This window comes from Varanus komodoensis, unplaced genomic scaffold (assembly GCF_004798865.1).
Source record: "Varanus komodoensis strain SLA01 unplaced genomic scaffold, ASM479886v1 scaffold10, whole genome shotgun sequence".
Lineage (NCBI taxonomy): Eukaryota > Metazoa > Chordata > Lepidosauria > Squamata > Varanidae > Varanus > Varanus komodoensis.
Window position 1 is genome coordinate 24257665 of NW_025335269.1, and position 25290 is coordinate 24282954.

Genomic DNA, 25290 nt, shown 5'->3' on the forward strand with positions numbered 1-25290 from the left:
TTTACTGAGATATAGATTCTATGAAAAGAGAAGAATATAGTCTAGATTGCTTAAAACAGGAAAAAATCTGGCACATAAGTTATAGCTTGTCTAATAAGCATGAAAAATTGAGTTAATGTGCAATAACGATCCCAATGCATTAATGTGATAGCAATTTTAGCAAGTTTAATTGACAAGATAGTTTAATGAAGTATAGGGTGTTAATTTGTCATTCATCATAAGCCTTACTAAGCACCATCTTGCTAACCATTGACTGAATCCTTAAAAAATGTGAAAAGAAGATTACTTTTTCTTGAGAAACTATTAACATTCCTATCATTGCTTCCACACATTTATTTTCCACTGATCAATAATACTGTTGAAAGGACATTGTCATTTATACGCTTTAGACCAACATTGCACAGCTTATAACCCACAAAGCCTAATGTAACCCATTAGATACGTGTAGACCATGGGCTTTAAAAACTGGCATTATTTTTGTGGTATTAGCAGGCAGCAAAAAAAAAAAAAAAAAAAGATTTAGCAGTGGGTCAAACTCAGTTTGATAGTTCACAGCTTTGTAGGTCCTCCTGACATTTTTTATGTATGCTTCATTCATGGTAATCCCAATCATAACACTTACTCTACACACCCACACACACACACACACACAATTTATAGCACTTAGTTCTACAGGGAACCACTTTGTGGAACAGATGGAGGGTGAAGTCCCCTTCTATCATTTCCTAAACTGGACTGCCAGAAAGTCCTGTGGTCAGTGCTCCCATTATATCCCTGTATTTTTATTTCATGTGGAAGGACTGCAAGATATTCTTCCAAGGGCCAGATTTGGCTCTGGGACCTCAAACTGCAGAATTCAAGCCCCATCTATAGTAAAGTTCAGGGTGTACATTGGTGGCATCCCTTTGGGATTTGTTGAACTGTCCAGTGGAGAGGAGCCATTCCTTTTCCTAATGGCAAAGTAGGGGCTGTTTAAGAATGTCAGAAACTGTATTAGTCTAAAAATACTGCTGCTAAGTTTGTAATTAGGAGACTGGACATTGCATCATCCCGGAGCTTACACAGCTGCTCTGGTTCTCTGTTTCTTTTTGGGCACAATTCAGGGTGCTTCTACTAAACTGGAAAACCTTACGTGGCCTGGAATGAAGGTATCTGAGAGATGTCACCACTGTATCTGCCTGCTGCTGTGTTAAAGTGAGGGCTTCTTCCAGGTGCTTCTGCTATCTGAGGTGGTGAAGTAGGTGGTAACATAATTTCTTCTTTGTTGACTCTGTGCATCTCACATATGGTCTCTGAATCTGTTAGGAAGATTTTCCAAGCTAGACTGGTTCCAGCGGGAGCCCCTTGTCCCTCCCCCAATATATCAAGGAAGAGCTCCTGCCATTTCCCCTAGTTCTCTTCCAATTGCTGTTGTGGGTGCCTCAGGTCTTTCCTCTTACAGTCTCTCAGTGTTTGTATAACTCTTTTTAAATCTTTCTTTTGATCTCTTTCTTTAACTCATTCCATTGTTTGTTCTCAAGCTTTTTTCAAAACCCCTGCTTTATCCCTTGTTATACTCTTCGGTTGTTCCCCCCCTCCCCAAACCCCCCCCCCTTTAACCTCCCTTCTATCATCATGTCTTCTCAGATTCTTCATCTTGCTTCATTTTTTGCTTTCTTTTTTTTCTGATAGGCACCTTTTTGGAAATGTGTCTGCAGTGGGAGTTGCTTGCCTCCCACAGATGGGCACTTGTTATGTCTCTTCTACTTGGGAGGGAAGTACCACATGGATGCCTGTGCACACAGGTGTTCACCTGGCAGGCCCAGAAAAAACTGGGCCAGTTCTGGGCTGATGACGCCACACCCCTTTGGCCATTGACTTGGCCACAGTGGTGTTGCTGGAACATCCGTCCACCTCATGGGTGCTTCCTTCGTCCCACCCTCCACTGGCAACTGTTGGGGCTCTATTTGCTGCCTTGTCCGTGCCACCCATGTCCAGGCACATGGAAGAGGAAAACTGGGCAAGGCAGCCAGCTAAGAAGACCAAGAAAATGGCAGAGGCACAGAAGGCCAAGCAGAATTAGCCTAGGCACCATTCTCCACTGGCACCATCTGTGCCTATGTCAATGCCAATACAGGTTCCTTTGACACCTAAACTGGCAGTTTGCCTGTTTAGTTCTGCCTAAATGGCAGAACTGGCAGGGACCCAGGCCTTTTCTAAAGAAGAGATCCGTGACTCATACTCCAGCCTGCCTGTGCTTGGTGATCTCCTCAATGAAAGTGCAGTTCTTTCCACATGTGTAGCAACACCTGTAATGCTGCCAGTAGGCCCAGCTGCTGGCCCTTCACCACAAGGGGCTGCATTCTTTTCTGTGCTGTCTTGTGCCTCCAGCCAAAGGAATGGTCCAGGTCTTTGCTACAGACCTGGGACCAGGAGGCCTATTGGATGTCACTTCACCACCATTGCCCTGTTACCGTGGCTATCTAGGGGAGGGACGTCCTGTTGATCCTTGGTTCCTGCAGTGGAGCTCCCTGGTCTCCTGTCCAGAGAAGTCCAAGATGCTGGTTCCAGCACCTCAGCCACTTACCCTGCTTTGTGTGCCCGCCTTGCGACCATGCCAGGTGTCACCATCTTTGGGCCTAGAGGACTACATCTTGGACTCAGATTTGCTGCTGCATGAAGAATTGCTGACCTGGTCTTCTGATGACATCATTTCAGCAAAGGGGCTGGGATTCCCCTCCAAAGACCTGGGATGTTTCTTTGAGCAGATCCTCCAGATGGTGGCATTGCTTGGTCTGGAGACACAGCAGTTCACTGAACTGACAGTGGATCCAGTCTGTGAAGTTGTCTGAATGGAGGTTGTGATGCCAGTGGCAATCCCATTCCTTCCAATGCTCCCTGGATCCATGAAGGAATCATGGAAGCTACTGACCCAGCTGCAGCCAACATCCCATTGCTTGGAAGGCAAGCACTGGGTCCAGGAGTGGGAGATCCCATTCCTTCTGCAACATCTGCATTCGAACTCAGTCATTATGGAATCACTGCAGGGTCAGGTATAGAAAGTGCCATGCGGAAGTCATGGCAAGGTGGATCTATGTGGCGGTGGTGCTGGGATTCTGTATCTCAAATTATGAGGCAGCCATGGGAAGATACCAACTCTTCCTGTGGGAGAAGATGGAGGCCCTCATGGAGTACCTTCCAATACTGAATAAGATCAATAATGCCTGCCACCATGTTGACTCTGACTTCTAGGTCCTCATTGACATGGTGGTGAGCCAGTGACTTGCCTTGCTCTAGGATCAAAGAACTGCTGTTTGATGGAGAGGACCTGTTCAATACCCATAAGAAGCTGGACACCATGCGTAAGGCCTGGATGTTGGACAAAAAGATGGGTTTGTACCCCTGCAGGAGCAGCAGAGGGCATGTAAGTGGACTGGGGGCCCCTTCCTATACCAGCCTGGGGTACAGTACTTCCTGACCACATGACAACAGCAGTCCATACAGCCATGTCAGAGGGACCCCATATCTCAGTTCTATCGGTTTCAAAAGCAGAGGCTGGACACTGAGAGGTGATGTTGCTGATTTGTGCAGCAAGCCAGCCCCTGTGCAGATCTGGTTTGAAGGCTGCCTTGACCACCTACTTTCCCACCTGGGAAGCTATAACATCAGATTGGTGGGTTCTCTCCATTGTGGAGAATGGATATTGCATTGAGGTTGATACCCTTCCACTGTATGGGTCCGTGCACTTAATACTGCCTTCTCCTGTGCTGGCTGAGGAAGTAGCCATACTGCTGATGAAGGGAGCAATCCAACCTGTTCCTTCATCCAAGCTCCATTATGGATTCTACTTATGGTACTTCATGGTACTGATGGAGGACAACAGTCTCAATCCCATCTTCAACTTCTTCGTCCCTCATAAGAAGTTCTCCATGGCAGGAGCTCCTCCTAGTTAGACCAGGGAAAGGGGGAAGGCACCTGCCAGAATGGGTTTAGCTTGGAAAATCTTCCTTGCAACAGGCTCCACACAGGTGCAGAGCCCATATGAGTGAATGCACAGATGAACACTTGAAGAACATCTGCTACAGGTAAGCAACCTTACTTAAGGAATCCCTCAGTGGTATCCTGACTGTGTTATGCTCTGGTCCATACTTTATTGTGCCAGGGGATAATCTTTTGTTTCTCAAACCTCTTTTACTCTCCTGTGTCTGAATCTAGTGTTTTTTGTGTGTCTTTTATTCACTATGTATTTGTAATATAATTTTCACAGTTTGTACGTTAATTTATTTTGTTGCAAACTACCCTAGGGAAAATATTTTGAAGGATGGGATTAATGATAAGGCCATTCAGGCAAATTTTGAACTAGAAAACATTCTTATGCAAATTAGTTGAATTTGCATTAGGTAACTTGTATCAGACATTTTTCAGGCTGTAAGGTGGGCAGTTGGGTGTCCTTCCAGACATTTTTGGACTTCAGTTCCCATCATCGACCTCATACCCAGTGGTGAGGGATAATAGCAATTGCACTCCAACAAATCTGGAAGGCTGCAAGTCATCTACATTTTCCTAGAGAGTGATTGAATTTAGCATTTATTTTACTTGTAAAACTATGTCCATGTTATCTTTCATGTTATTTGAACTGAAATACAGTGGTACCTCTCCTTCATGGTTCACTGCCTTGTCTTGGCTAAGGGGCTTGCGTAGCTCAATGAAGCTATGAGCTATGCCGTGCAGGGTCACCCAAGATGGACAGGTCATAGCAGAGAGCTCCGACAAAACGTGATCCACTGGAGAAGGAAATGGCAACCCACTCCAGTATCTTTGCCATGAAAACCCCATGGACACTACCAAAAGGCAAAAAGATATGACGCCGGAAGAGGAGCCTCTCAGGTCGGAAGGTGTCCAGTATGCTACTGGGGAAGAGCAGAGGGCTAGTACTAGTAGTGCCAGAAAGAATGAAGTGACTGGGTCAAAGCCGAAAGGACACTCGGTTGCTGATGTATCTGGTGGTGAAAGGAGAGTCCGATGCTGCAAAGATCTATACTCCATAGGAACCTGGAATGTAAGATCCATGAATCAAGGCAAGCTGGGTGTGGTCAAACAAGAGATGACAAGACTGAGCATCGACATCTTAGGAATCAGTGAACTAAAATGGACAGGGTGAATTTAATTCAGATGACCATCAGAGGTATACTACTGCGGGCAAGAATCCCTCAGAAGAAATGGAGTAGCCTTCATAGTCAATAAAAGAGTAGGAAAAGCAGTACTGGGATACAATCTCCAAACTGACAGAATGATCTCAGTTCGAATCCAAGGAAAACCATTCAGCATCACAATAGTTCAAGTCTATGCCCCAACCACTGGTACTGAAGAGGCTGAAGTTGACCGGTTCTATGAAGGCCTACAACACCTTCTAGCATTGACACCCAAAAATGATGTCGTTATCGTCATGGGGGATTGGAATGCTAAAGTAGGAAGCCAAAAGATAACCGGAATAACAGGCAAGTTTGGCCTTGGAGTACAAAATGAAGCAGGGCACAGGCTAGTAGAATTTTGTCAAGAGAATTCGATGGTCATAGCAAACACTCTTTTCCAGCAACCCAAGAGATGACTCGACACATGGACATCACCAGACGGTCAACACAGAAATCAGATTGACTATGTGCTCTGCAGCCAAAGATGGAGAAGCTCTATACAGTCAGTAAAAACTAGACCAGGAGCTGACTGTGGCTCAGATCATGAGCTTCTGGTTGCAAAATTTAGGCTTAAATTGAAGAAAGTAGGGAAAAGCACTATGCCACTCAGGTATGACCTAAATCATATCCCTGATGAATATACAGTAGAGGTGACAAGTAGATTTAAGGAATTAGATCTGATAGACAGAGTGCCTGAAGAAGTATGGACGGAAGTTCGCAACATTGTACAAGAGGTTGCAACTAAAACCATCCCAAAGAAAAAGAAATGCAAGAAAGCAAAATGGCTGTCTGAGGAAGCTTTACAAATAGCTGAGGAAAGAAGGGAAACAAAAGGCAAGGGAGACAGAGAAAGATACAAACAATTGAATGCAGAATTCCAGAGAATAGCTAGAAGAGATGAGAATGCCTTCTTAAATGAACAGTGCAAAGAAATAGAAGAAAACAATAGAATAAGGAGGACCAGAGATCTCTTCAAGAAAATTGGAGATATGAAGGGAACATTTCATGCAAAGATGGGCATGATAAAGGACCAAAATGGCAGAGACCTAACAGAGGCAGAAGAAATTAAGAAGAGGTGGAAAAATTACACAGAAGAACTGTACAAGAAAGAGCTTAACATCCCTGATAACCATGATGGAGTGGTCACTGACCTCGAGTCAGACATCCTGGAATGTGAAGTGAAATGGGCCTTAGGAAGTCTGAGCAACAACAAAGCTAGTGGAGGCCACAGTATTTCAGCTGAGCTATTCAAAATCTGAAAAGACGTTGCAGTTAAAGTGCTACACTCAATATGCCAGCAAATTTGGAAGACTCAACAGTGGCCACAGGATTGGAAAAGGTCAGTTTACATTCCAATCCCAAAGAAGGGCAATGCCAAAGAATGTTCAAACTACCGCACCATTGCACTCATTCCACATGCTAGCAAAGTGGTACTCAAAATCCTACAAGCTAGGCTCCAGCAGTATGTGGTCCGAGAACTACCAGAAGTATAGGCAGGATTTCGAAGAGGGAGAGGAACTAGAGATCAAATTGCCAACATACGCTGGATCATGGAGAAAGCTAGGGAGTTCCAGAAAAACATCTACTTCTGCTTCATTGACTATGCTAAAGCCTTTGATTGTGTGGATCACAACAAATTGTGGCACATTCTTAAAGAGATGGGAGTACCAGACCATCTTATTTGTCTCTTGAGAAACCTATATGCGGGTCAAGAAGCAACAGTGAGAACTGGACACGGAACAACTGATTGGTTCAAAATTGAGAAAGGAGTTCGGCAAGGCTGTATACTGTCGCCCTGCCTATTTAACTTATATGCAGAGCACATCATGAGAAAGGTGGGCCTAGATGAATCAGCAGTTGGAATTAAGATTGCTGGGAGAAATATCAACAACCTCAGATATGCAGATGATACCACTCTCATGGCAGAAAGTGAAGAGGAACTAAAGAGCCTCTTGATGCGGGTGAAGGGGGAGAGTGCAAAAGTTGGCTTGAAACTCAACATTAAGAAAACTAAGATCGTGGCATCCAGTCCTCTCATTTCCTGGCAAATAGATGGGGAAGAAATGGAGGTAGTGACAGATTTTGTTTTCCTGGGCTCCAAGATCACCGCAGATGGGGACTGCACCAAGAAATTAAAAGACGCTTGCTCCTGGGGAGGAAAGCTATGGCAAATCTAGACAGCATACTAAAAATCAGAGGCATCACCCTGCCAACAAAAGTGCGTATAGTCAAGGCTATGGTTTTCCCAGTTGCAATGTATGGCTGTGAAAGCTGGACCATAAGGAAGGCTGAGCGCCAAAGGATTGAGGCCTTTGAATTGTGGTGCTGGAGGAGACTCCTGCGAGTCCCTTGGACTGCAAGGCGATCAAACCGGTCAGTCCTAGAGGAGATCAACCTTGACTGCTCTTTAGAAGGCCAGATCCTGAAGATGAAACTCAAATACTTTGGTCACCTAATGGGAAGGAAGGACTCCCTGGATAAGAGCCTAATGCTGGAAACAATAGATGGCAAAAGAAGAAGGGGACGGCAGAGGATGAGGTGGGTAGATGGAGTCACTGAAGCATTTGGTGTGAGCTTAAGTGGACTCTGGGGGGTGGTGGAGGACAGGAAGGCCTGGAGGAATGTTGCCCATGGGGTCGCAATGGGTCGGACATGACTTCGTGACTAACAACAACAAAACACTTAAATATTCTTACTTTGTAAGCCCTATGATGAACTGAAACAAAAGATAGTGCCAGAAAATAAGACTCCCAGCTCAGAAGGCACTCAGTCAGCCATTGGGGAAGAGCAAAGGACAAGTACGAATAACTCTGTCACTAATGATGCAACTAGATCAAAGCCAAAAGGAAATCTAGTAACCAACATGCTCAGAAGCTAAAAGAAAAATGTCTAATGCTGCACAACACATACAGTTGGAACATGGAAAATGAAAGAATAAATCAGGGCAAACTGGAACACATAAAGCAAAAAATGGAAACTTTAAACATCACAGGGAGTGAACTAAAGTGGGCAAGAATGGGATATTTTCAGGCAGACAAACAAGGTATTTTACACTAGAAATGATAAAGTCAGAAGAAAGGGAGTTGCTCTAATACAAAGGCAGGATGTAGCGTGAGCAGTAAGGGTCTATATGTAAAGTCTGGCCAAATCATATCTGTCAGAATACTTGGAAAACCTATCAACATCATCATCATTCAGGTCTAGGCTCCAACAATAGACACTGGAGGAGGAGGAGAAATTCAAAACTTTTATACAATATCCTAGAGGAAATTGATAACACACCACAAAAAAATATACTGAACACCATAGGTGACTGGAATGCAAAAGTAGGGAGCAAAGCAGGATCAAATGTGGGAGAACTTGACCTAGGGGTAAGAAATGAAGCTGAATAAACTGATGCCAACACTCTGTTTATTGTAAATACATACTTATCAGATGATTGTCACCAGATGGCCAATACAGAAATCAAATAGATGATTTAAATTGAAGTGGGAGATGAAGAAGGCATATTCTCACTGCCCAAAGAAGACCAGGAACAGCTTGTGGTAGTGACCACTCTTAACATCAAAAATCAGAGTAAAGCCGAAAAAGATCACTAACAGAGACATAGTGCTAAAAGTCAGACTTAAATAACATTCCTGAGGAATTCAGAGCTCAGATAAAGAGCAAATCTGCATGTCTGAATTCAATTGGCCATGAGTCAGAAGCACTGTGAATTGAAACCTGACACATTATTAGGAAAGAATACAAAAATGCAGTTCCTGTAGCAGAAAGAAAGATGCCTAGATGAATGATAGAAAAACCGCTCACACTTGCCAAAGACACGTGAGAAACTAAAGCAAAAGGTTACAGAAATAGGATAGAATCCTGAAAGCAACTCTCAGCAATTTAGCCAGTGCAAATAGAAATAAAAGAGAACACTGGAAGAGGAAAAACAAGAGTGCTCTTCCAAAAGATCCAAGAACTCGAAAGGGAAAATCAAACCTAGATTAAGAATGATAAAAAACCAAATGGAGACGTACAATTCAACCAGGATAAAATAACAGGAAAGGGGAAAGAATATGTGGAAGAACTATACAGAAGAGATAAAAGGATGAGAGTCCTTCAAAGAGTAATACTATGAGGAAGAACTTGCAATATTAGAATGTGATGTGAAAGCTGTTCTGAAAGCACTGTAAAGGAATAAAGCAGCCAGAGTAAGTAAACAGTAAAAAAAAGTATTACAAGCTGCAGTGAAACAACCAGTCTAAATTCCAAGAAGAATATGCCAACAGACATGGACAACAAAACAATGGCACATGAACTGGAAGGGTTCGATATACTTTCCATTCCCCAAGAAAGGAGATGCTTATGAATGCAACAACTATAGGATCAGTGCATTGATTTCTCATGCCAGCAAAGTGATGCTCAAGGTTTGCAACAAATAAGAAATGCCTGCTGTTGAAGCTGGAAAAGGAAGGGGGATTGAAGATTGTATCATAAATATATGTTGGCTACTGAAGTCCATCAAAGAATTTCAGAAGAGGATCAGTCTGTTCTTTACAGTCTAAAGCAAAGCCCTTGCTTGTGAATCATGAGAAACTTTGGATGATTCTGAAAGAAATGGGTGTGCCTCAGTCCTTAATTGTACAACTTGTATTGTGTACATATTTTGTCCGGACAGAATATGGAATAACAGAAAGGTTTCCTGTAGGCAAAGGCAACAGACAAGGGTGTAATTTTACTTCCCTATATGTTCAATGTGCAGAGCACATATGGAAAACTGGATTAGGATGAGAGGAAGAAGGAATGAAAATTGATGGAGATACATCAATAATTTAAGATAAGCAGATGATCGAATATTTCTGCTGATGGATATTTAGAAAAGAAAAATCATGTCTACAGAAGTCTTATACAACCTTAAGGTCAACAATGAAGAACTTGAAGGAAGGAAGGTAGCTTAATTTTTGCATACTTTTGTTCAGTCATTAATTCAAGAGACCACAGCCAAGAAATTAGAAGAAAATCGAGTCTTGGAAGGGCAGCAGTGAAGGAACTATAAAAAATCATGTTTCAGTAGATATCAAGACCAAGATCATCCACACTAATGTATTTGCACTAATTATTGTGTATGGAAAGCTGAAGTAAGCTGACAGGGAAAATTGATGCATTGGAAACATGGTGCTGGAGGAGAGCTTTGCAAATACCCTGAACTGATAAAAGATGAACAAATGGGATGTAGATCAAATCAAGCCAGAACTTTCCCTGGAAGCAAAAATGACAAAATTGAAGTGGTACTTAAGTCACATCATGAAAAAGCAAGACTTCCTAAGGAAGATAATCATGCTGAGGAAAATTGAGGGCAGAGGAAGAAGAGGAAGACTTAACTATGAGAAATACCAGTTCCATAAAGGAAGCCACCGTGTAGAAGACCTAAGCAGGGCTGTGAGGGGTAGGACATTTTGGACAACATTCATTGATAGAGTTGCTGCAAGTTGGAGATGACTTTATGGTATGTAACAACACGATATCAATTACCATATGTAAGTTATGTAAATTTATTTCTTATTGGCCTTAGGCACCAAATCTTGCACACACTAACATATATAAACATTAAGTCCGGGATTCAAAGAGCTATGAAACAGTTCAAAATAGATGTTACTTCACACAATAGCTAAACTTGAATGCACTATCACAAGTTGTAATAATGGTTGCCAACTTGGATATAGGTTTGAAAAGGGATTAGACAAATTCATGGAGGAGAAGACTGTATATAACTAATAATCATGGTTGTATGTGTTACATCCAGAATCAGAGGCAGTATGTCCCTGCTGAAAAACACAGATGGGAAGGTACTACTGTGCTTTTGTTCTGCTTCTGGGCTTCCCATAGGCATCCAGTGCAAACCAAATGCTGTACAAACCAAAACTAGACCAGAGAGATTTTTGGTCCAATCCAGCAGTGCTCTTCTTATTTCAAAGGAGCTCTGGGAGCACAGTTCAGGAAATATTTCTCCCAGCAATGAATCCAGCATTGATTTTCCACTTATGTGCACTTTCTCCTTCCTGTTATACATTGAGCTTGAGCATTCAATGATAACATAAGAATCTGAAGTGTGGAGATGAAGGACTGGAAAATGCGCCCCAGAGATTGAATTTATCCGCATTTTATTTTACGCCTTGTGAACCATGCTGTGGGAAGGCACAATATAAATACTTTAAAATAAATTAAAAAGGCCAGGATAAGTTGTATGAGTATGTAAATAAAAGGTACAAGTAGTCCCTGGGTTACAAACGTCTGGGTTAGAAACAGCCCACACTTAGGAACATGCGGACTGCCAGAAATCCTATTTGAATATCTCTAGGGAAAAGTTGTGAATATCTCTAGGGAATATTCCCTAGAGATATAGTTGGTGATGTGTCATCAGTGGGCGCATAGTTCCTTAGAGATATTCACAGCTTTTCTCTAGAGACAGTCATGGCTATCTCTAAGGAACTACACAACACATTTTTCAGTGGCTGTGTCATTCCCTAGATACAGTATTTAGAGCTTTTTGTCACGTTGAAGTAGGGATGACAGAGTATGAGGAGCAAGATCCTAACATGGAGAAGTTCACCATACAATTAATGAGGCCCTAACCTGCTCCAACACCATTTATAATGAGAAAAAGAAAATGGCTGTACAAACAACTCTTGGTGCTTACCTCAAGAAAGCAATTCCTGAGATAACCCCGCCCTCTCCCTGGCAGCATAATCAAGTCCTGACTCTCCAGCACCAGGTCCACCTCCATCATCATCAGTTAATGTTAGGCTTAATGTTACCTCAAGAACTTTCTAAACTTTCTAAGAACTGTTTCTTTTATATATTTTTTTTTACAATACTGTATATCTACGCACATACATGCAGAGTCTCTCCCTCCCTCTCTCCCTCTGCAGTACCTGTAGCTATGTTGTTATTACTGCATTGCTATCACTACTAAAAGTCTGTAATGTGTTATGTTAATGTGTTTTGTTTTAAGTGAACACGGAAGTGTATCTTCCACCCTCTGCTGTCCTCCAAATTTTTGAGAGAAAACAAAATGGCATCTGGAGTGATCATCCTAAAAGTTTTTGGCCCTTGAGTTCCTTGTGGGTTTTCTGGAATGCCTGTGGACCTCAGAAAATTGCCCAGTGCTTCACTAAATACCACCAGACCTTCCGAAGCTGCCCAGTCCTACACAAAGGCAATATCAGCCTTAGCCCTGTGTGCAAACTTACTCACTGTATATATTCTAGTTATATTTTAAGTGCATTTTTTTTCTTTTGGAAGCTTACAGAGAAGAAAAGCTGACATGCTGGAAATGCTACATGTACTCAATATGTTTCAGTTTGATCCTCTCCATCACTGAACTTGATTACAAAAAAGCATTGTTCTCACAGCTCAGTTCTGCTAATTTGAAAGTGTAGAAGTGTTTAAATTTGCTATTTTTGTCTGATTGAATTTTGTTAATTGTTCTACATTGGAATGAAGCAGATATGGCCAATTCCATGATGGATATGACTGAAATAATTAAAGAAGCAACGACTGTTGTCATATGTGTCTTGCTTTACGTAACATGGAACCTTTGATACTGTGATCATCTGAGTAAAGCTGTCTAGCAGCAAATCCACAACAGAAAACATTTGGACAGCAGATTTCTCTCCTGTAATTGCATGAAAGAAAATACTTGAAGGGAATGGGACATAGCTGTTTGTTAATTGCAATGCAGGAGATTGGCTAAACTCTTCTTTTTCTCAGGACTAGGCTAAGCAGAAGAAAAAAAGAAGAGAAAAAGCTTGCCATTGCTTAGCTATCTCTGGCAGTAATCCATGCTACATAAACTTGAAACTAGACTGAATATTTGCAGCAGAGAGGTATCTAGGTACCACAAATGATAGCCAACCTTCCTGCTATACTTAGAAATATTCTTACAGTGCAGAACTCTTGCTAAAAGTTGCAGTGAAAGCAGAGTAAATACAAGACTGAATTATTTTTGGAAAATAGAAGGATAAAGAGAAATGTCTATTCAATTACTTAAATGTACATTCAGAATTTAAAGGCCTTGTTTGTCTTGTGCCTGCATCCTTTTTATGCCATTCTGAAAATGTCCTGTTACTAGCTGTGATGTTGAAGAGTTAGTGGGATGATGACAAATGTATTCTAAAACTCAATTCTATGTATGTCTTCTCTGGAGTAAGTCCCAGTGGATTTTATTTGTTAAGAAGTGTGCATAGTATTGCATCTTAAATTTCAGTGTTCAGGACTCTGGGCAGAAAAGGTCAGGGCGTTTTTCTGATGTTGCATTTCAGCTGGTTTTATCTTCAGGTACTTGCAAAGATTGTTAAAAGGCTTCCTAAGAAATTATTAACAGGATTATTGGCAGGTCCCTGGAGGTTGTAAATTCCTCGGTAAGAGTGGGAGCAGTACCAACCTCCTAAAAAGGAGGCTGAAGCCATCTAACCTGCACCCACAAAATGAAGACAGTGACTGTTAATATCCCTGTCTTGGGCCATGTGCTTGAGCAACAGGATGCCACTCACTTCCAGGTTCTCTTGGATGAAACTGATTTTCTGTATGCATTTCAGTCTGGCTTCAGGCCTGGTTTTAAAGCAGAAACTGCCTTGGTTGCCCTTTGGGATGACCTCCATTAAGAGAGTGGGGAGATCGAGAGAGAGACAGGTGTATGTGATCTGTTACCCTCTCAGCAGGTTTTTCAATACCATCTGCTCCTGCATAGTCTGTCTTTTTTGGGATCTGGTCACTCTGTAATGCAGTGCTTCTACTTCTTGGATAACTGATTCCCGAAGGTGGTGCTGGCAGATTATTGCTCTTACTTGCTCAGGCATCCTAAGATTTGTTTTTAGTGCTTTGGACCTTTTAACTTTGTTGTTCATCTTATATATCGTTTTATCATATTTTCCTGTTTTTATTTGACTTAACTATTACGTCTTTATTTGTTACTTTTTCTCTTATGTTTTCATTTGTACATTGCCCAGAGAACTTTGATTATTGAACCATTTAAAATTGTTATGAAATTAATAAACATGAATAATGGGAAATAATATGCCAGTTTGTTCCTTGTAGTCTCTTGTAGCCAAATGTTAAATACAGTTAGGACAGGCAAAGCAGCTGGAATAAAGAGCTGAAGAGTTGAAGCAACTTTTATTTATTGTGGTAGACTGTCAGTTCCTTTCATGGTAGTTGATGAGTTAATAAAATGTATAATAATTTCTGATATTTGCCCTTTGCTCCATAGGTAATTGACAAGGTTAACATTTATGTAAGTGCATTTACTCAGTAGCAAGATGCCTTATCTAATGGTCGCTTTCCCTAGGGATGTATAACAGCTTTGTAAATTTTGTAAATTACAACCCAAATTGTGATCAGAATTCCTAGGAAGGGTTCTGAATTTCCAAACTTGTGTTTGCATTGGAAAGTGAACACTTCCAAAAATGTGCATCTGTGCACATGTGTTAATCTCCCCACAATCCACATTTTCATACTTAAGCCCACTGGGTGCCATAGTTTATGGTGCTAACTTTTGGGAAGGAAAGCTACCATTGGGCACACAGCTCACTTTACATACATCTCCCACTACTTGCTTCTTTTGGGTGCACCCAAATAGCCTTTATGCACCATTTCACATCACATATATCATGTTCCCTTTCCACAATCTTCTCTACCTTATGTGGCAGCTCTTTTCACTTTTACGTTCACAAATAAGGGTTTTTTTTAACACCAGTAGAGATGTTTTGTTCTAGTGTCTGTTGCTGTGCATATGAATAAGGTATCCTATTTTCTATTTTCTTTTCTACTCCATTAACCTCACCTTGAAATAATAAAAGGATCAGGGTACTGTGTGCCTGCTCACTGTGTCTTTCTGAAGTCATCAGTTTGTTCAGAACTGATCCAGAAGATGAAAAATGAACACAACTTGAAATATTGGACCAGTGTTTCAAATGCTTAACCTTAACTTAATGCTTTGTGCGTTAGCATTTCCGTTTGTCCTCTGGCCTGGCCCTAAGAAGCAGATTAGATGCAGCTACTTCTTAGCACTTGTAAAATCTGAACTGGAGGTGAATTTTGGATAGTTTCAAGCTGGTTTGTTGAAAGAAGCCATTTTTTCCAGTTACTGACCCATAATTTTAAACTAGCCATCCCCAGCTGGCTTAAAATGGATTGTGTAAATAGGAAGCAGATGCTTTTGATTGTTGTTGTTGTTGTTGCAGCAGAGAAAAATGAAGACAAGATTTATAGAACACAAGGGCTTTGCACCGCTCACTATTAAGAGTGGCTGGGTCTTCTTGTCAGCACCTCCATGCATGCTGGGTGGACACTGTGCAGTTTGCTTATTTACCCTCATGGCTTGTTGTGTCATCTGAACCCAGCATGGTGCACAGCATGGTGTGACCTGGAAACCCCCTCAGAAACCTACCACAAGCTGTGGGTTCTGGAGTGGCTTCAGAGCAATCTCCAGCATGCATCTCACCAGGTCCAGAGGAAATAGCGCACCATGTGCTGCAAGGGCAATTAGGCAAATCACACAACATGCACCCAGCATGTGCAGGGGTGGGAAAAAGAAGCCACGGTAGTTTTTTTCCATCATGGCTGTCTGAACCTGGCCAGTGTGGAGGGACTGCTATTGTTAGGGAAAATCAGCAAGCCCTTTCCTCCACATGAGTAAGTGCTTTGAGCCACTTTGGCACTGGCCATACTTTTTTCAATAAATTGCTAGGCCACCTGAAGCTGGCAAGGTTTATATATTGCTCTCAGCCCAGGTTTGTAGGAAGTTGGCAACCACTTGGGTCAGCATTACATCACAGCCATACCCATTTTTCTTGGCTTGGCTTTGATCCCATATGTGTTTGGAAGGGAAAGCGTGCCCTCCAGTGCAGAATGCACGATCCCTGGGTTGTTGCAGTATCTCATATCTTTTTGCCAGGAGATATGGTGACATACAGACCCCAGTGGCATCATGGGGGTATGCTAGGCAAATAAGCCACATTAGATTTGTTAGCACGAGTAGATGCTTCTAGTTTGCAAACCACTATACAAATGTGCAAAATGTGGGTACCTTTGCTCATATAGTACCCGCATTTAGATGAACACTGCTGAGAAGTAGCAAACATGAGCTGAAAATCATCTCCCATAGCATAAACATGGTAGTTGTTTAAATCAGTCTTTACTTGGAAGAATGCTCCATTTCTTATTATAGACTTTATGTCCAAGTTAATTAGTTTAGGACTGGAGTGCAGGAAACATACATGTTAACTTACTTGTAATATTTTTATTTAGTGGCTCCTCCAATGAAAAATTCAGCCAATTGAAGGATGTGAAAATAGGCCATCATACCATCCTTCTTGGCTTATACTTCTTCAGATTGCTGGTGAGAAGATGCCCAACGGTTCACAGTGTTAACGAATGCCAGAGTGCCTGTGGAAACACAGCACCTAAAGGCACAGTCTGAGAAGAAATTCTCCACGAAGTGCTAACTTACCATGGGTAGGGAACTTTTGAAGCATAGTGGAGTATTTAAATATGCAATTCCTTACCAGTAATCTGAAGTAGTAAGAATCGGGGCGGGTGGGGGTGTATTCCGTATGCTGTTTCTGTGCATGGAACTGAGTTTTGCATCAGCAGTTTCTGACCACATAAGACAACATCAAGCTGTGTATGATTGAAGTCACCCTGTAATCTTCAAAACATTCCTTTTTGTGCTTTGGCAGGTAAAGTAAATGGATTTTCTTTAGAAATGTATTTGTTTCATCTTCAGACTGACCATTATTTTAACAGCATGCATTCATGGAGTGATGATTACATGAAATCAGCATGAAAAGTGAATTTCCTGTCATTCATAAATAATGATATAATGCAACATGGTTTAGTTTTTAACACAATGCACAACATGATGGCAACAAACCAATATTCCTTGTAGAGCATTCCGCTTAAAATCATTGTGGCACATCTTTAAAATTTAATTGGCGTGAGCAATGTTCTGCTCTGAAGCTCTGTCTTTCTCTGTTGGCTTTTTGACAGAAAAAGAAATGAAGGAGGGATATGCTTTAAGAGAAAGTGATGCTTCAAATATGCACAGTTCTAATGCTGTTGCAGTTAATGATTTACTACCAATTGCTAACCCACCCCCTGCCCCTGCCCCTGCCCCTTCCCCCTGCATCATATAATTTATATATATATTTGACTAAACTGGTTGAGGTTGGGTAATAAGAGGCATTTTGTTCCATACCTAGCTTGCATCCTCCCTCCCCAGTGTTCTTTTTTCATATATATGAAGTAAATCTTGCAGGCACCTCCTATGCTGTGTTCAGACAGTTCATTTTTATGTATTTTACCTATTATAGTTGCCTAGCACAAATATCGCTCCATCACTCTGTCTATACACAGTAAAATATTTTATACCAATTGAAACAGGTATTTTTACTATCACTCAAACATTGTGTTTACATGGGACAGTAAGCTTGACTCCTTCCACTTATGCAACCGACTAAGGGTGCAATGTCTGTCCCTTAGGTTTGCAACTCCTAGTATTCCCTAGCCAATGTGTTGGGCTGGGAGATGCTGGAATTTGTGGGGGGGGGTTCCCCTCTAAACACGCATAGGATTGTACTCAAATTACTAGTCCTCCGTTGTTTGGCATATTGTCCATTTGTTGTGTCCCTTACAATGCAGAATTGTGAGCCAGGGAATGTTCTTAGCTTTAGAATCATAGCTGGCTTAGGAACACCTCATCAGGAGCTCTGGTTTGCACGACTGAATACATGCACCATATACATTAATTTGGCCACTCATTCAAGTGGAAGAAACCAAGAAGGGTTGAACAGGTCAGGTGTGCCAACTCGCAGCTAGTTCAGAGCAATCCAGGATTGTCCATTAGCCTCACTTGCCATTCTGTACAAATGCAGCCTAAGGAAGGGAGTTGGAAAATAGCCAAATGTTTTGCATGTCTGGATGCTCACATTAAGCTCATGAGTAATGCAGATATTTTGCTGAGTAAAGGCATTGATCTCTGCCTTCTCATCCTTCCCATATACCTGTTTTAAACAACTTGGAACTGCTGAAAGAAAATGAGGTGCCTTCAAAATGAGAGGCCAGTGTCATGGATCCTGGCTCTTTTTTAAAACATGCTTTTGCAAACTCACATTTAGAGTTTATTAATATCACAAGAGGTGGTATTAATAGATGCTGCAAACTCAGAGACCTATACCAGAAATGTGTGCTTGCCACAGGATGGACTTTGTGTGTGTGTGTACCCTGAGAGGACAAAGTCACATGACTAGACTGACACCAGCACAGTGTCCTGACAATTGTGTCATTATGTCAGCACAAGGACATCTTCCCCCATTTCTAGCCATATATCCTCTGACACTGCAGAATTGCATGCACTGAAGCCTTTGCATGACCACGTAATACCAAACACTGCTCAAAGATATACTTGCTTCTCAGCACATTGGTTTAAAGCAGTCTTTGGACCTCGCTCGCTCTCCACAGGCTGCAGGGTTCATTAACCTTCATGTTAAGATGCTTCTGCATAGCAATTTAAATGCCTGTTTCAGAGCTTTACAGCCTTGTAGTCCAAATTTAGCTGATCTTGATCTCCATCAGTTCTTACCGTTAAAAGATACCAGCCCTGTTTGTGTGTAACTGTGAACTCAAACTTTGAAGAACTCCAGCTTATCGTGAGCAAGGCAGCCTGCCAAGTGGTTGCTGCTGCTACAGGCAGCTAAATAAACCACAGAACTTCCAACTGTGGTTTGCTTACTATGACATGCAGAACTCTTAATTTGTCTCTCCTGCAAAGTCGAAGTCCAACCCCATAGTTTATTGTTGGGTCATGACTCTGACTTGTTAGGAGAGAGATAATCAAAAGATCAAAAACATTTGAGTAAAGTGAGTGGATGCTGTCTGTCCTGTGTGATAAATGTAATCTGCCAAAAATCTAAAGAAGGCTCAAAGATACAGAAGTCCTTGTTTGTGTCTGATCATCCTAGTTTTGCTAGCTCTTGCACCTTTTTCAGTTTTACCTGGTCTACAAAATACAGCCAGCCAAAATGTATTATAAATTGAATTTGGGAATTTTTCTTGGAAAAAGAGGAAACATTATACACTTTTTCTGCATATCATGCTATATGAATCTATATGATAGTATGCCTGAAGGGGTTCTTGACTGAACTTTTGGGATCATGGTGGGACAGTATTGGCAGAAATTTATCTTTTGGATGTGTAGATTCCAAACAGTTCAGGACTTTATAGGTTCAAAATTGGCTCTCTTGGGTTTAATAGCCAAAGAACGTTGCATTTGGCAACTTTGCAATTGCAGGTGGATACCATAAGCTCCTGACCTGTGCAGACCCAGTTCAGGCATCTTTTCTAATGAAACTAGGTTGCATGTAGATCCTGAGCAAAGGTAATGGGACACATTTTGGACTGGTCAGATAGAGGATTTCTCTCCCTAGTAGTTACGAAAGATAAAACCCAGACTTAATTAGAGACCCCCACTGGCATTCTAATTGTGAATTTGTCCAAGCATGCAATATTTGCGCTTAGTCGAGCTTCCCACCCAGCCACCCTCAACACGCACCCACACACACCCACACTATCCTGCCTTGCCTTTTTGTAATATATGGAGAGAAACCTGAAATCATGAAGCAGCTGTTTATATCACATATGCTGAAGGCGGTTCTTTGGCAGATGGAAAACACAGTCCTCCTGTGGCTTGGTGGAGTTTCCTGTCTTCCGGCAAGTCAGTGGCTCAGGTGGAGGTAATGAGGGAAGAGATGACTCATGCATATTTTTCTTCAATATAATTTCTGTTATGGGAAAACCATATATTTGCAGCTCTTAAAACGAGAGTTGTAGTTCTGTTCCTAATAGGATATACTTATCCACCTCTGTGGTTCCTTCACTCGCTGGTTGCAAGAGAGTCATGAGCATCGATTAGATCCTGGCATCACTAGCGGCACATATCTCTGATGCTGTGCAAATGTGATTAGAGCAGCCTTCCCAACCTTGTGCCTTTCAGACGCATTTGGACCGCAAAACCCAGAATTCCCAGTCAGTGGCCCAGAAGGCCACCAGGCTGGGGAGGGCTGCTCTTGGGAGGGCAGAGGGGCTTCTTCATGTTAAAGACTTAAGTTCCTCTCAGTGAATCATGGGATTCCTCCAGCACAGGGCAACTCCCATCAGTCCTACAAGCTTGATCAGTGGCAAGGGATAGTGACAGCTGCAGTCTGACAATGTCTACATGGTCACAAGATGTCTGCTTAAACGTTTAAAAAAGAAATTTAGTCATACCCCTTAAAAAAGAACTTTCAATAAATAATCATAAGACTACTATTTTCTCCACAGCACTGCTGCCACTTTGCTATTCAATCTTGCTCCCCTTCTCTGCCTCTCACTGTCTGTCCATCATTTATTTATTAGACCTATATTCCATTTTTTTCCAACAAACTAAAAGTGGCTTACATAATTCTCCTACTCTCAATGTTATCCCCACAACAACAACCCTATGAGGTAGGTTGGGCTGAGAGTCTGTGGCCAAGGTTACCCAGTGAGCTTCATGGCTGAGCAGGGACTAGAATGTAGATCTCCTGAGTCTCAGTCCCGCACTCTTAACTACTACACCACACTGACTCTATATACATCGTCCACATATATACACAGACACATAATTATGACATGTAATTTTTTAAAACTCTGCGTGTGTTACCATTGCACTAAAGTTCATTTTATCTCCATCACGTACAGCTGAAATGAATAACCAGCGGGAAACATTGCAAAGAAAAAAGAATGCAATCTTAGTGGATGGTATAATTTTAAATGGCCCAGTAGCAGATTCAAGAGCAGGAGAGAAATTTGTGGAAGAGGCCAGCAAGATCGTGATGGAGGAGGTGATAAAGAAAGCTGCTGATTTAACAGAAAAGGTAGAAATCTCAGATGCAATACTTTTCTATATATAATTAACCGCAAACCTTAGCTTTTCTTGACACTTGAATTTTATTGCACTGAACTGGTGGCCAGTTTGTTCATAGTATGGGGTCTGTTTCAAAGATAACGTTAATCAGTTTAAACAACAACAGTGACTGTCCAGTAATTTATATTTTGTGCACATGGCTGAGAAGGATGTGCAGGCCTCGTTTCACAGATTACAGAAAAAGTTGAATTTGTAATAAGAGATGGTGCTTGCATGTTTTATAGTACTTACATCTTTGAATGCCTTGACCTTGGCAATAGCGAATCTGAACTTTAAGCTTTGTAGTGCAGAATCTCTTATTATGAGTGTTGCATTTCTATTATCTGGTTTTAATTTCAGTGAGACTTTTTAAAGCAACTTACTTGAGTCCAGTTGCAAAAGTAAAAGATAATGGGCCCTAAACTTAATGTAAAAATTTTGGAATGTTACAGCACCACTTTTATTCAAATCAGTATTTAAACTACTCAGTTGCATTTTACAGGGAACTCTGCAAACCCTGGTGAAGTTCAAGTTGTGTCTTCATCAACAGAGTTTCTTCGCACTGACCCGGTATTTTCCCGTATTTAGGTATGTGAATGGCAGCCTCCTGAAAAGCTGAAAACACTGCTCGATTTGGAATTGAAGGACACTGGAGAGACTCATCAGAAACTCTTGCAGTTTTGCCAGGATGTCATACATTTCAGCATCAAAACCAGTATGCATCTTACCTTAAATGTGACTTTATTTTCTGAGATACTATAGTGTTCCTCCAAGTAGGGTTTGTGGAGTGAGATTACTCCTGCTTTTATTCTGTGATGAACAAGATGGCAATTGATGGCAGGATGATCATCCTGATCATCTAGCCAGAAAGGCATATGTAACATTTGGATGTAGCAGGGAACTATTTTAAACAAAACAGAGTCTCCATGCCAAAGCCAGTATGCAGGGGCAGGAAAGGAATCCCACTGCTTATTCTCAGCTTCATAAACCATTAAGTACAATGCTGGGAATGCCTATCTCAAAAGGCTAGAGGGTTGGTCTACATATTACTCTCACTGTCATCCTTAGTATATTCTCATGGAGGAAAAAGCTGGGTAGCATTTGTAGGAACTGTCTCCAGTAGAGCAATGTCAGTAAAGCGAGACACAGAGCCAATATATGCTGGTTGTTGGGGGACATGTGTAGGAAGGTGCTTGTGCATTTGTATCTAGCCTTAGGCTTTCTAGAGGCTTCTGTGGGCCACTGTGCAAACAGAATGCTAGCCTGTCTGGGCCATTGGACTGATCCAGCATGAATCTTCTTATGGAATGCTAAATATATGGGGTGTCTTCTCTACAGCCCAGATGTAATGTGAAGGAGTTTTCCTCCCCACACCACCGATGGAGCACAAGGAGAAAATGGAGCACCTATCCAGTGGTACTTCTTCCTATGGAAGCAAGGGGAGCAATTTCCCAATTCTCTTGCATACTGGGGGCAATTGCCTTCCCAAAAAGTCCCTGGAAGGGTTAGGTGAATTTCACCTGCCCCACTTGGAATTTCTGGTCCCACACCTGGACCCTTAGCTGCTCTCTTCTTTAGTCTTTTTCAGCAGGATCTTCCTACCCAATTAAACTGGATGAAGCAATTTTTCCATTTCCTTGATTGGGTTGGAGGAGATCCTGCCCTGCTGAAATATGACTCCAAGGGGAGATCAACATACCTCCTATCCAGGATCTTTGAGCTAACAGGGTTATTGATGTGGGGTAAGTTCTCCTTTTTCCAATTTCTCTATTTCCTTGAATGGAGGAAAAAGTGGATATATTCTCACACCTACAAACATGGAAGGAAGGCTATTGCTGGCCCTGGCAGCCCATTTGTGGCCCTAGATGCATGTTCTATATGGCATTTCTTCTCAGGATGTTACAATTTTGGCAAATAATTTATTGGGCTACATTCCTGTAAAAGAGAAAAATAAATCATTGTATAAATATATTTTTATGAAGAAAGCAGGCTTCTAAAAATTGTATTACTGGAAAAAAGAGTCTAATGCACAGACAGAACACACAGCTAATGGCCATCTAATGATTCTAATCAATACTTGCAAAAATATCAGAGGTAATACTCTCGTGTTTGCAGTGGTGTTTTTAACATCTACAGAATGAATGTCCTAAAATTAATGAATGTGGTAGCCTTTGGATCTGATTCAAACTGGGTTTTATTGCAGAATGGCTAGATTGTTTTAATGTATTCTTCATTAATCATGCACTTCTAGCTAATGTGTAAGCACCTTAAGCTGGTAAGATAACAGACTCTGATATAATTTTAACTGTTCCTCATTTCTCATAGAGTTTTTTGTGTGCGTCTGAAAGGAGATGTACAAAGCAGCGGACTATAAGAAAGACATTTCCAGATTTCTTCTTGGATTTTTTTTAATGAAAGGCAGGCTATAAATGTCCCAAATAAATGTCCAGAGGTATTGGCTTCCTTAAAATACTGGAGAAGCTAAAAAACATTATGCATATTTGATAGCAGAGTAATGAAAGAAGAAACAAAAATATTTTGAAGTCAGTTATTGAATACTGTTTCCCCTGAGCCATATGTATTGGGCCATATATTACACTTCTAGTTTTCCCAAGTATTCTCATAATGTATGATGATCAGGATGGTAATAGCTGGTGTAATTTTGTCATTTCTGGAACAAAGCAAAGCCTTGGCAGAATGAAGCTTTGTAAACCAATAAATGAGGGAATGCAGTGCCGTTTATTGAAGTGAAACTATAGCTCATATCTTTGGAAATAATAACTTTATGTGCAGATGCAAAATACTTGGGTGGTGCATATCTAATATCCTACTGGGTAAATCCATCCCTTTGGTAAGTAGAAATTGAGTGCAAGTCATATGCAAAAATCAATATTTCAAATCGCCCATGTTTATAGGAGCACTATAGAGAGTTGAGGTTTCTCTTCGTAGTGAGAAAGGAATACAATAAACAAAATAAACAGAACACTGGTTTGGATCAGATTTATTTAGAAAAGACCTATTGAAAGCAATGGGAAGTATGTTTGTCATGACTAACGTAAGTCCCACTGACTTAAATGGATCTTGACTTGAAGGGGTCTGATTTGTGCATTTCCAGTGTTCACAGGCACTGAAGAGCTTCCTCTGAGTTTTTAAATGATCTGTTTAAACTTGTGAACATCCTGCTTCTGGCAGTGATGAGGGAAATGTGAGCGATCTCTAGATAAAAACCAGGGGGAAAGATGGCCATTGCTTTTCATGTACAACCTATGCTAATTAGACATCTCTTTTTTTATTGTTATTTACAGATCATCCAAGATTTTTTAATCAGTTGTATGCTGGAATTGATTATTACTCCTTAGCTGCTCGTTTCATCACGGAAGCGTTAAACCCAAGTGTGTGAGTGCATTTTTTAAAAAGAATCTGTTGAATTTGGAATACTGTTTCATATGGCAGGTCTCATTGCCTTTAGATTGCAATGTCCATTAACAACATGGATGTGGTGCATTTTTCAGATGTTGAATGAATTAAGTGTGCTTTCTTCTATTGTAAATGCCATATACGGTCTAAAGTAAAGTTGTAGATGGGAACTCTTTTATCTGACTGGTGAAGGGATTGGGTTCATTTCTCCCACAATACATCCTTCAAAGTTTATTGACATGGATTCTGAATCAGAAATGGAAGAGAAGGCGGAGTTGGAATTCAGAGATGAGATGGCAAGGCCTTTGGACCCAGAAAGAAGACTGAGAATCAGTCGGTTTCAAGTTGGGGAAATTCTCGGGAGCAAAATAGGATGGGAGTGTACGTAAGATCATCAGTCCAATTATATGGTGTCAGTTGAAGAGGGTAGATCAACTGAGAAATATCAGATGTTCTCAATGGTTGGCCCATATCCAGCATGATCCACCTTGAAGATGGAGTCAGCTCTTTTTGGTTTGGACAGCAGGACTATTATTCAATTTGAAATCATGAAACCAAATTTCCTTAATTGGCCAGCATTCTCATTTTGCTGTTATTGTTTGTTATTAACTTCTGCCAATACCAATAGTCTTTTTTTCTATCGTAAAACCATCCAAGCAGGTCAGCTTTAATGTAATAAAGACTTCAGTTAGCAAACCTTTTGTCCTGCTCTGCTTGGAAGGAAGGGGAGTAGACCGG

The 25290-nt window shown here is 41.3% G+C and overlaps 1 protein-coding gene across 7 annotated transcripts in view; it reads left to right on the forward strand.

The window, feature by feature from the left end:
• Positions 1-25290, forward strand: part of GADL1 (glutamate decarboxylase like 1) — a 123322-nt gene that overhangs the window by 2842 nt on the left and 95190 nt on the right. Inside the window, exons 1-5 of one of the 7 annotated variants that reach the window (XM_044417559.1) lie at positions 1181-1237; positions 3277-3403; positions 20931-21106; positions 21724-21850; positions 24441-24531. In XM_044417559.1, the coding sequence (XP_044273494.1) occupies positions 20936-21106; positions 21724-21850; positions 24441-24531 (389 nt within the window). In that variant the 5' untranslated portion in view covers positions 1181-1237; positions 3277-3403; positions 20931-20935. Of the gene's footprint in view, positions 1-1103; positions 1149-1171; positions 1238-3276; positions 3404-7679; positions 7710-20930; positions 21107-21723; positions 21851-24440; positions 24532-25290 lie in introns of those variants that run through there. The other 6 variants (XM_044417592.1, XM_044417550.1, XM_044417568.1 and 3 more) reach the window with 6 other exon arrangements.